Genomic DNA, 13068 nt, shown 5'->3' with positions numbered 1-13068 from the left:
CAATTTTAATGAGTGGGTTCGAGATGGCATATATATATATATATATATATATATATATATATATATATATATATATATATATATATATATATCCCTCCCCAGTAAATATGTAATTTGTTCAGTGTCCGTGCACTGCTGTTATGAATCAGCTAATATTAATTGCCAAACGAACTGCGCCAATGCTGTGTGTTACATGTGCAGTACTTCACCAGCTAATACAAATAAAAATGTATTACTAATAAACTAACTGGACCTTTTTTAAATTTATGTACCTTGTAAACCAAAATCAGGCTTAACGCCCTTATATATAATCAATTTCTATAATATAATGTTATAATATAATGTTTGTGGACACTTTTCGTCTCCAGGTATGATCATTTTTGTGATAAGTCATATAAGAAGTTTGGGGTGAAAATGGATTTCCAGATGTTTTCTCATACTTGGGTTCGTATCAGAATTTTTATACGTCAACTTTAAAATGGACATTTGTAAGCAAGACCGCTTTACATCAGTTAAACAGATGTTATCAAAAATCTATGACACAGGATCGTTAATATTTTTGTCGATTTTTAGTTATTTTATTTGCTGCGGTGTAGGCGTAATCCCCCTAACCGATAATAACAAACAAATAGGATCATACGCTTCGGGGTACTTCAATGGATAAGAATGACACCTGAAAACAATTTCAGCCCTACCTGTTACCGATGATTTGATCAGCATAGTCAATTTTTCTATGCCAGAAATAAGTAACCTAATAGCATCGCCTAAAGAGAAAGGTAATATTTTGTGTAGCAAACTACCCTATATTTCGGGCCTATATAACCTTAGAGCGCCTTCGTCTTGTCCATGAAGAAGAAAATAAAAATCCTAAGCCTCTGAGTATAATAAATGCGACAATAACCGTTACCTGTAAAATTTTATTTCAAATTCATTTCTAAAATGTTCGTAATTACAGCACGCCAGGCGCAATCTGAAAGATGATATTACACGTTGAATAGGATAATCACTCTAACGATAAACAAATACTTCACAGTCAATAATGTTGCCTTACCTTGCAGGTCCAGGGGTTGCACTGTATGTGAGCGAAATTGATATTTACTCCGGTGTCCAAAGCGCTCTTTTTACAACTGCTAATATTGCCGTTGTTAGTGCTGCAATTGCCGATGCTAACACTGCAATGACTGCTGCTACTGGTGGCACTGCTGTTGTTGTACTGAACACGTGTAATTGTTCTCTTTCGCGAAACGTAGATGTCGGTAACAGTGATACGACTTTTATATCTTAACAGAATTTTTTCATTATTAACAGTCGATTAATTTGGTTTTAAGTGTTACTATTGTAAATGATAACATATTAACTAATGACTTTACACATTTTGAGTGCTTTGTCCTGCACCCTCCCCATCCGCCCCCCATCCCTCAAAAAAAAATTAATAAAATTATGAGACATTCTGGTGGCCAAATTATCATTTGGAGACAAGGGGTACGGAGGATGTATAAATGTGCCCCAACCCTTCCAGTCCACCAGTCAACGCACTAACTCATTGTCAAGACTTCAGGTTGCACAACTCCAGAACCCCCCCCCCCCCCCCCCCCACCCACCCACCGCCCCATCCTTATCAAAGGGCAAGGTGTACACTTCAGGAAAACACGGGTGATTTTATCGATGGGTGTCCTCTCAGCGAGTACAGCATAGTATAGACTAGCCTTCATCAGGTGTCAAAAGGGGTGGTGACAGAGAGGTTATCTGAGCCCTGATCAATACACGTCACTTGAGACTTCACAGACCCAACGGGATAAAAGTCCAATCGCAGTCAATCAGCGGGGGCTTGCTGCAGTGAGGCTAGTGCGGTGAACAGTGATCCGGTGAACAGTGTTTCGTAATTTTGGTCAGACGCAAAGCAGAGCTCATGATTTCAAAAGAGAAAATGGTCGCAGTCGTTAACATGATTAAGCGATATTGTCATGTCGTCTTTTTTATTATGGCCCTTTTTACAGATACAAGGTGAGTGCAAAGCGTTTTACGGAGAAAACAATTAACAAATGTTTTTTTTTTTAATTTACTATTCTCCTTTAACTCCTCACGAATGCTTATAAAAAGTCGATTTTCGATGTATTTGTTTTTAATTAAATATTTAGCTGTTTCCTTTAAAATTGAGCTGTACATCGGCAAAGGTAGATCAAGATTTTATATGCACGGTAAACGAAAAAATATTTTTTTCAAAATGTGTAGTCTTGCTGCCACATTTTAAGTCTCAATTTCAAGCTGTAGTACCACTTCTTATGTTGTAAAAAATTCGGGATAATGTCTGGATCTTTCAGCTTTGGTTTGACAGAGTCCTATCAGTGTTCACAGACCTGTTATAGCCAACAGCGCTACACTGAAGCATGTGGATTCCTTAATATGGCCAGATGTACAAGATATAGGTAAAGTACAATTTCACAAAATTATAAGCCACTTGACTAATATGTTGTATATGGAGGGGGGTTCTCATTTTTAAACGAAGGACGCTAATTACCAATGATTATAAGAATTTTCAGGCGTAAAATGTGCGCCTAAAATATTTTGTTTTAATTTTTATCTGAATATTTGTATAAAGGTGGAAACGCCAACAACCTGTGAATTTATCACTGTCAATAAAGCTGTTTTCTTATCACAAACAATGTACCTATAAGCCTAATGGGTACTGCCATGTTTGGCTATTATAAACTTCTTATAAAAAATATCACTCCATGTTATCTCCAGGCAAGTTTCTCAAGCTTGCTATCACAGCTGCTACAGGTGCGTAACGGGATGGACTGGAAGCGGCTGTAATACGCGTAAGTCTGGAATGACGTGTTAAATTGATGAGTAAAAAAAAAACAAACTGGAATTGATTAGAATTTATTTCCAAGTTTGCAAGAAATGTGTGGAACCAACCGCGAAAGGTGAGGCTGGCATGTCAGAGTGTATGGAATGACTGTAAATGACTGTACACACACTGAACAATAGAAGTGTCACCCCTAATGAACCAGTACTTTGGGGGAGATACATGACTTGGGAATGAGATGCTCCTGGTATCATTTTATTAACATCAAATTCCACAAAACAGCGGTTTTATACTCATTAGTCACATTATAAGTAGACCAGGCTTTATAACTTTGATTACTCTGATTCAGGGGGTGACACTTCTATTGTCCAGTGTGTGCATGTATGTGAGATGTGGGGACAGAGACAAATTGTTGGAGCACAATGTTGATGAAGATTAAGAAAGGGAGGTGGCCTTGAACACTATTGCAGTTAAACACAATTCAATTTTGTTTGTTTGTTTTTTTTTAGCTATTTGCTCCAGTTGTCCTAACGGCGGGACTTGTACACAACCAGACTATTGTTCGTGCCCCTCTGGATACGCGTCACCTAACTGCGCTGGTGAGTTACAGAACGAGAAAGCATGAAACAGATTTTTCCATGCTTATGGTTGGATGGTTGCTTTTATATATATATATATATATATATATATATATATATAGAGAGAGAGAGAGAGAGAGAGAGAGAGAGAGAGAGAGAAAAGTAAATTGAATTTATTAACTACATTTAACTTCTTCCAGACGTTAACGAATGTAACAGTAACAATGGCGGTTGTGACCAAACATGCCACAATACTCATGGTTCGTACTACTGCAGCTGTAGCAGTGGATACACACTGGTCAACGGGCATCAGTGCCAATGTATGGTGAAATGCGAAGTGTCATTATTTCAGTAACAAAAGAGCTCGGTCAATTGAGAACATTTTCGTGTAAAAAGAACTTATGATTCCATATGATTTTTGACCTCGCTTTTGGTAGCAAGAGATATTTGGTTAGATTTTATAAATTTTATAGTTTAACATTTCCTCATGACATTTGTAGTAGTGAAAATTAATATGCCTCTCTTTTGAAAGGTAATGTGCCGACGTTTAGTTTACCGTCAGAGTTATGTCAGCTTTTTTGTAAAAAAAAAAAAAAAAAAGACAAAATGAAAGGTGCCTGTTTGTCCTACTATTGACTACAATTCACATTAAATTGTTATAGGCATGGGGGATTCTGCAGAGAAAAAAATTACTGTTGCACTGCGTAAATGGAAAATGACTATTCCTATAGTAATAAACACCATAACTCATTTAAGTCACAAAAGTATAAGACATCACTAAAATTAGGGAAACGTTTCGAAATCAGATACATCGTTTGTCGTTCCACTGGTTTTGCTTATATACACGTATATGTAGCTTAATGCACCAAAATGCACACTCTAAATCTCGAGCCTCATATTTAAACTTTTGTGATGGTTGAATTAAAAGAATCAAGTGTCCTGTGAGCAAGATACAAACCACATCGGAAAAAGGTGTTATTTTCTTTGGTCCCTTACGCAATCCTAGTCGTCCTTAGGCATATGTCTATCCACCACTAAAATTGAGAATATCACTGTCTGAAGAGACAGTTCACCTGTACCTGTAACTGTAGGGATTTAGACATGTATCGGGTTTATTTATTTATTTAGTTTATTTAATTGTGTATAAATGCTTCGCATATTTGAGCTTTCAGAATACCGTACATGCGATTTATATATAGTCTTTTTAAAAGTAATTACCTTATTCTCATAGGTAATTTTTTTTAATCGACCCTCAGAGACAGGACCTGTTGGAAACATTTTTTTCATTTGATATTAAGAGTCTAAGACATCTTTAACACAGAGTACTATATAAGGAACTACCATTGGCATATTGGATCTAAAAGTACCTTAATTTTCACTTTGTGTGGCATTTTTGGCTTATTGTCTATTTATTTTCCGTTGAATTGTTTTCTGACGGTACCATTTTTAAAACTCCACATTGGGTCATTGTTATTCAAGATATCGATTTCATTTTTCTATTTGCGACTCTGAGTATTATCTTTTCAAGCAGACAAGTATGATGTTTTCTCGGAAGCAGAAGCACCCGTATCTGAGGTCAATGAATGCTTTTGTGTTGAAAATAACACATAACGCCGATACGCACTCGTAACTAAATCAAACAGTATTCATGTAACTCCTTTCCGACAGATACCTTTTTTTACGGGTAATTGTTAAGATATTACCAAAATTCACTGCACATCCGCGTTGTTGCTTGAACTGCTTAAGGCTGGCAGTTAAATTGATATTTTCCGTGGTCAAAAACATTTGCGTAATTGTAGTAACTAGACAAAAAATTGCGGCTAATGTAGCAGTAAGTGCATTTTATAAAAAGTGAACAAATGCCGTGGTCTAACAGGTCAGGAAAGTATCACATTCATGGTTTGATATTTAAAAACCTGTCCAGCTGATTAAAAAACTCTGCAAATTAAAGTGTTTATTTATTTATTTATTTATTTATTTATTTATTGGTAATATATTATGCAAGTATTAGATTTTGTGGACTATAACTGGATTCCAGAAGACAAAATTTTTGATGATTTTCTATCAACAGTACTAGTTCGTGTTAAGTCACTCTCATAACGGAGATGAAGGCTTGTGAGTTTTGTTCATAACGGTGAAACTTGGAATTTAGAATTCGAAAACGGTTTTATACAGGTTTATTGGAATTTTTTCTAAACGGTTTTGGATATGATATAGCTTGGCTGGCAATGAAGGGGCAAATATAAGGATTTCCAGAAAAAAATGTTATATAAAGCCTAAACGCTCATTGTATGCCCTTGTGGTTGAAAAGACACCTTTTTTCGCAGTCAGTAACAAAACGACCCAGTTCATTTGATGACAATATCAGAACCTTAACTGGTGGGCAGTACCTTTGTCAAAGTTGAATCTGTACATATATGTATGATTATAAAGTTTACGTTGAGGTTTCAACATGAAGGAGCAACACATAGTGACATATATTTGACAAAACTATTTCACATGCCATAAGCGTTTTCAAAGAAATAACAATTGTGCTTCAAGCAATTGGCCGTTCAAAAAACTCGCTTCTCATTGATTTCCCGTAAAGGCGTCATATGACAGAACTAATACACGAACTAAAATTAATATTGTAAAGTGTCACAGAGGTTTTATCCTATTTAATCTAGAAAGTTTGACGTATACATAATTCAAATGTGGAGGGCCTCATTGTTTCTTAACTAATCAATTTACGTCTGGACATCCTTAATCAACAGTTTAACGAGGAGACATCCAATATCTCCATCAGACTGGGGCTTGGTTACGACAGCGTGAACTCCAGCGTTCGGTGAGAGGTCTTCCAATCAATAATTCCCAGAAATGCAGCTTTCTTCTTTTTGTATAGCCACCAATGCAATGTGTTTTCTTTCGTCGTTTTGAAATATTGAACTACAGTTGCCATAGTGTACGTCTATCAGAGAGTGCATGTCCCTTTCAATTATCATGTTGATATCGCAATTTGACAACCCTTCAAAACGAAAGGTTCTGGTATAAGTCTGGTATGAATTGTCGTTGACCTTCACGGATTTAAAGCCCTCCCCAAAACATTTGCTATTGTGAAAAACGACGATAATAGGACTGGATGGTTGGCAATCCATTTTCCCTTGACTACCCAAAGATTACACGGTTATTTTCTTTTCAACGACCCTCTCAGGTGTTAAACATTAGCACATCATATTTCAAGCTCTCTCTTTTCTGCTTTATTGTTCTCTTCGCAATATAGTGTTACACAGTCCTGACGTACAGTGTTTCTCCCTATGATGTAGCAATTTTTATATTTAATGTCCTCTATTGTCAACATATTTGTCGATCCATTACTTCAGGCATCGTACGTGTTACAGAAAAACAGCGTGATTTACTGTAAAATTGCCTCTCAGAAAATGTCTTGGACATCAGTACCAAATAATCTTGGCACGCTGCACCTTGCTCTCTTCTGCAGGATTGGCATAAGTACGACCCCAAAATACAAGTAATTATGTTCCAATCACATTGTGAAAAGGCCCTCTGAATAAAAAAAATTGATAGCTATGTGGATGATGCTACCTAATTAAATGTTAAATTAATTTTTAAAAAACTGTTATTACGTGTATAATTATCCTAGTGTTATGTCACAAATCAATGTATAGGTGTCATATGAGTAGCTGAAACAATAAGCCATTAAAATATGGTATTATCTTCTTTATTATAAAAAGTAATGGTTGTTTTGTAAGTCAACACTCTGGTTGGCCAGATTGAAGAGTAGGTATATAATGATGGTGCTGGCTTACTTAACAATTAGGAAATAACGGACGGCAATATGGCATTGCGAATAGTAATACAAGCCCGGTGATAATGATATCTGAGTTGCTGCCAATTAATCGGTGATTTGGATTTAACAATAGCATTTTATGGACGGAAGTATCTGTTTATTGATCCAGGTACAGATGTCTGGACAAGTAAGAAGTGATTGATATTGCTGGTCGTTCACGGACAGCAAAATAATCTGTATATTGAACTATGTGGAATGTTGGAAAATGCGACATGTTTTCTCTTCAATTCTATCAATTGCGGTATTTTTTTTGTTCGACTTCGAAATGTTTTCTCTATCAACTTAAAGCAAAAAATTAATTTTTAACGTGAAATTATCACTGTCTTTTCAAGTGAAACAAAATGCAGCTGACCGTTTTATGTGTAGACGCAACTGTCACCTAGTAAATTGTTGACACTACAAATAGTATTGACTGGAAAGTTATGTTTGTTAATTAACTGTTTAACACGTGCAAAATCATGCTTTAGCATGCTTTAGGCGAACTTGGCAAATCAAAGAAGCTACATGTATATCGTTTCCGCGTCATACGGTGCCTTAAAAGGGACCTAAAAATTATTTGATATAGGTTTATTGCCTATAAATTAATGGAAGAATACAATTCACATTCAGTGGTTGTATTGGTCTGCTTCTAATACCACCATTTCATCCATATATTACAGGCTGCTGAAGGTTTATTTATCGTGATAAACGCAATCATATTTGCGTTTCGCACTCTTACATCTAGTGCAGCTGACCTACTAGTAGTGTATGGGACCATTCCCACAGATATTTGGATCGATCTATCTCCCTGGGGAGTCTCACTAAATTGCGATTTACTCAACCGGCTTAAATGTCTGTCACGCCTAGTAAAGCTGTAATTATTGGGTAATTATCTTTACACCCTAGCTGATTCAGTAGGCGTGACAGACATTTAAGCCGGCAAGTTAATAGCAATTTTGCGAGACTCCCCAGGGAGTTAGACAGACCCAGATCTAGGCATGGGAACGGTTTCTTCTCACCGTTCGTAGTAACATTGCACACAGGTCAATATAGGTCATTTTATTGTCCGTGCACGTCCGGAAATGTCAATGACTTCTTACTTGTTCGGCCACCCATACTACCACCTATTATATGCTTTTGTTCGATGTACGTCACCGATAATTAGCCGTATCTCAGGTATCAATATTACTAGACTTGTCTAAGTAAACTAATACTTCGGACAGCAACATTATTACATACCTCGGCTCTTCTCCGGTCAACCAGTGTGTTTACAAATCAATAACAGTCATTGTATATAATGTCGATCGAAATGAATATTCTTTCGCCTACATATGAGACGGACGTGCATTAAATTGTGATATTATATTCGAACAATTATAGATTGTTTTAATTTCTGTTAAATCATCCGCAGTTCCTCATAATTCTTTTCATAAATATGTAATGTTATGAAGGGTTTTATTTTTTCCGTTGTATAATAATTGTTTTATGTCACGTAATGTTACAAGGATAAAAGAACATATCAAAGGGCATGACGTCCCCCACCCCCATTTTTATTTATTTTTTTTTTTTTTTCGAAGTCGGGCGTGTTTTTCTCACTACTCCCTTTTGTTTAGTGCACGCACAAATGTCGTTGTGTTCGATCAAGGTGTTTGAAAGATCTGTTCTATTGGGGATCATTTAATCTGAACTTATTTATGAGCTAAGATTATTTTTTCTGTTGAAGATATTGACGAGTGCAGCACATCGAATGGCGGTTGTGAATATCTTTGTCAAAACACCAATGGCGGGTACACTTGCAGCTGCCAAACAGGATACGAAGTCAGTGGAGACGGACATACCTGTATAGGTAAATAAACAATATTCAATTCAAATGCCGTGTTTGGAACGACCTTTACTTAAACCCAAAGCCCAAATGATGTCATCTGACAGTTGTTTCATTTTGGACCCAGGAATGATGTTAATCATGACGCAATCTAGTCACTCGGTGGCTTCATTTGGACTATTTCCGGTTTGTGTTATTCTGGTTCGATCCGAACGCGGGCTAAGAACTCCCGTGTACCGGAAAAATGTTGTGTAATAACAGTGTGATAGACTTATCATGTCTGGATGTGATGGAGACAGTTTTTTATACGTTTGACTTTGGTCTCTTGTTAATGAAACATTAAATTATGTAATTACTGTTTTACAAGTGCATTCGATAAAATCTTGCTTTATGATGATGTGACAACTTTTGTCGTCCTTCAAAGTCAATTTTATAACTTTAATACTAAATGGTTGTTTAGATAGTTGCATATCTGCATGTGTTTAGTAAGCTTCCATAAATGTTGTAAAAAAGCAAATCCTTTTATTAAGAGAAAAAACACTTGGTTGTTCCACCTTGGATTTATGTAAATACACCTTAAATGTAGCTCCCGTGCTTATGCGTTGAAAGGATAGAAGATTTCTTTCGCATTGATTCTCATATTTGTTTATCGTTTTCTGTCCAGCAGCCTGGTCATTATTTTTTAAACTAAAGTTCAGTGTCTTTTTGTTATCCATATAATAACGAGCAGTTGCCTCAAACCCAATCTCTCTCTCTCTCTCTCTCTCTCTGACACACACACACACACACGCGCGCGCGTACACACTGACTGGAAAAGGTTAAATAATGGTTTTGTATCTATGATAAAATATAAAGTCGTTACTGTTTTTGTAGGGCGTTTGCCATTTTCATGTAACATTTTGTATCCTTGAAGTAAACTCGTTGTTTTGCAAAAATTATTTCTTTTTTATAATAATAATTTCCGATTGGCTAATTATGTTTTGTAATTTATTCTTTGTAGATACTGATGAATGCAATGTAAACAACGGTGGCTGTGAACAAACCTGCGTGAATGTGATAGCATCTTATCACTGCACATGCACGACAAAGGGATACAAACTTGCAGAAAATATGCATGACTGCATAGGTTAGTGGCAATTTATGGAGTCATTATTCAAATCAAATCAGAAAGTAACTATGTCTGTAATTCTTTGAGTCCATCACCCAGAAACATATTCCGGGTACGAGAAAGTTTTCAATATCCGAAACTTTGAAGACGTCATCGTCTTAATGTTTACCAAGATTCCTGATAAAGGTAATTTTGCCGGTGACATCAATATCGACACGTTAGTTTTGGTGTCACAATTGTGTGTTTTTTATGGTGGTTTTATTCAATTTGATACTTCTTTTACATTATTGAAAGGCTACTCTCAGTCCAGTTCATAATGGCTGATTGATTTTATTTTGTATATATCACAATCACTGGCATCCAGTTGGTGATCAATCATGTATAAAATACGCAGCCAGTTCAATACATTTAATTGTCATCTTTCACAGTCTGTCACTGTCAAAGTTAAACTTTTTAATAAGTACAGTTACCGAAAAACACCAGAATTTTTTAAGGGGGTCCGGTTTTTAGGAATTGACAGGCCTCAGATTGCGAGGACGACCATCATCCCTTGGCGTCATGTTCGGGGTACGCTAGAGAGCCCCGAAACATTTTGTGTTTTAGAGGGCAAATGGCGCCATTTAGAACAATGATTCAGCTAGATATTTTTGATGCGATTTTTTATAAAAAATTGAAGGGGGGGGTCTGGACCCCCCTGACCCCCCTAAATCCGCCACTGGGTTTAGATACTTAACTGGCAACTATGCACAGTGAGCTGTACTTAATTGCACGGCAAGTAAATTATTCTTAATTCCATCACTAAAAATGGTATATCCTCCGCACACTGGTAAGGATATCTCTCGGATCTCTTAACGGATAAAAGTCTTAAAGTGCTTCCTGTGACAAGAGTGTTTATGAGTAGGAATTGTTTGTGTATGTACACATCCCAAAAAGGTTACAGAGGTTCGATAGCTGTTCAATGGAGGAAGTTCCGTAGTTCTCAGATAGTTCTGTTGGAGATCGATATTGCATTTTTAACCAGCTGTTATCTCATTAGCTCGAATAAGCAAATCCATCTTGATTTATTTTTAATGTGACAACATAATTTCATTGCATGACAATGTTTGTTTCCGCAATATCTAAGCGGATAAGAAAAGAAAACATTAAGTATCGAACACCCTTAATTGTGTCATTTGTAAAGAAATTCTTTAAGAGACGGAGAAAGGAGGGTGTGACATACGTACGATCGACAAATTGAAGTGACCCATATGAAAATGGAAAAAAGGCAGTTTGTACTTCAACATAACTCGCACGAAAAACATATGTGATTAATTTAGTATCCTTCCGATAGTTCACAAAGACGGTCATTCTGTTATTTACTTACTTTTTTTTATCTATTCATTTATTTTTAGAAGGGTATGGAATTCTACCGAAGTACATGTAGATTGGGCCTTGTTAATAAAAGCAATGCATGAAGTGTATGACAGTATGCATGAACATATGACCGCCTTATCACTCCTTTCCAGACACCAACCCAATCCAGAAAACGTACTTCTTACTGGGAAAAAACAAACGACTCAGCGGCTACAGCATTGCTTCAATGCAAATACGAAGTCGCTTGGAGTGTGCCACCTCGTGTTTACGGGAATCCCGCTGTCGGTCCTTCAACGTGGAAATCCCACAAGGACAGTCAAGTGAGTCAAGTGGATACCGTTGTGAACTGAATACCTATCTGCCTGCGGTCAATGAATTAGACAGCCAGAACTCTCATGAAATATACGTGGTGCCGTGATTATATGTGGAAATTTGCATTGTTGTGCACAATCGGATCGAACGGAGGTCAGGATGTTTAAATGGAAACACGTTCGTAAGTTTTCATGTAAATATCCCTATATATCTTCCCGATCAATTGTGCAGTAGGCCTTCATGAAAACACTTTTCACTTGGTGGACTCAAAATATCTCTTTTCTTTCTATTTATTTATTTATTTATTTAACTTTCTAGAGACCCCCACCCCAAATGAGGCTACATGGAGACAAAGAGATTTGGGCGAAATTGTGTGCACCCCTCGCATCCGCCCCTTTTTATCCAATTGTTGACATTTCAAACTTTGTGATATAATTTATTTCTGTGCAAGTCATGTAATCATTTTTGGTTAACTAAAAAATTAAAATTACACTACAGTTGCGGGAATTTGGAATGTATGGACCTAAAGCAATAGAAACGCGACAAAAATGTGACATTCGACAACCGCGTTATTCTTCTCTAAGACAAAGATCATTGTTCAATTCTACAAGCATGTGTTATGTGCTTTTTTGTAAAGATCGTTGACTAAAATAATAACTGCTTAGAACATTCTTTTCCGACAAATGAGAAAGATGACGATTATTCTCTGCAAGCTGTTTTAGTTTATCGTGCCAACAGTGTGTGCCATTCGTCTCTCGCCTTCATGTAATACAATTGCTTGAATATTATTTTATTTTTAATAGAAATATTTTGCACATTTTGTCTGGTGAATGATAATAGCACATGTTTTTTCTAATAATAAAAAGATCATTATTATCATTATTCTTTGTGCAGTCTGTTTTGCATTAAGTTTTAAGTAAACAAGGCAGCAAAGCTGTCAAATGTATAGACAAAAAAAGAAAATAAAAATGCAAAAAATGTGTCATTTTGTCAATTTTGATGCAATAATAAATAATGCTTATAATAGCACAGTCAATCAACACTGAATTTTAATCGTGCACAACAGGTGAAATGGTCAATAACAGGAGCAGATCCAGAGATATTTTTTGACAGTATTCCAAATTATCTTTGTTGATCCATCCTCCATTTTTGATGGTCTTCCAACAGAAAAAATAGATACCCGTCAATGTAAACTTTAAAATCTGACCATCATCTGGAAGACCCAGAAGACGGTCTCAATCCGCCCCTGCAATAAGATTACAG

At 36.3% G+C, this 13068-nt stretch overlaps 1 protein-coding gene across 1 annotated transcript; it reads left to right on the top strand.

Annotated features, from left to right (window-relative positions):
• Window positions 1-1637: 1637 nt before the first annotated feature.
• On the top strand, window positions 1638-12785 carry LOC106155735 (uncharacterized). Its single transcript, XM_087007477.1, has 7 exons — window positions 1638-2004; window positions 2322-2426; window positions 2746-2819; window positions 3319-3408; window positions 8934-9056; window positions 10033-10158; window positions 11646-12785. Exons 1-7 carry the CDS (start codon window positions 1910-1912, stop codon window positions 11909-11911), a joined length of 879 nt encoding a protein of 292 aa, XP_086863603.1. The 5' UTR covers window positions 1638-1909; the 3' UTR covers window positions 11912-12785.
• Window positions 12786-13068: the final 283 nt, after the last annotated feature.

The sequence above is a fragment of the Lingula anatina genome, chromosome 3, assembly GCF_051362555.1.
Source record: "Lingula anatina isolate TDL-2025a chromosome 3, LinAna3.0, whole genome shotgun sequence".
Taxonomy (NCBI): Eukaryota; Metazoa; Brachiopoda; class Lingulata; order Lingulida; family Lingulidae; genus Lingula; species Lingula anatina.
This window is presented reverse-complemented; position numbering and strand designations above follow the sequence as displayed.

What these genes read in the sequence shown, in the direction of transcription:
- LOC106155735 (XM_087007477.1), top strand. Translation starts at nt 1,910, where the DNA reads ATGATTTCAAAAGAGAAAATGGTCGCAGTCGTTAACATGATTAAGCGA. An exon ending in GCCAGATGTACAAGATATAG is followed by an intron (nt 2,427 to 2,745) that starts GTAAAGTACAAT and finishes TGTTATCTCCAG; the next exon opens with GCAAGTTTCTCAAGCTTGCT. An exon ending in AAATATGCATGACTGCATAG is followed by an intron (nt 10,159 to 11,645) that starts GTTAGTGGCAAT and finishes ACTCCTTTCCAG; the next exon opens with ACACCAACCCAATCCAGAAA.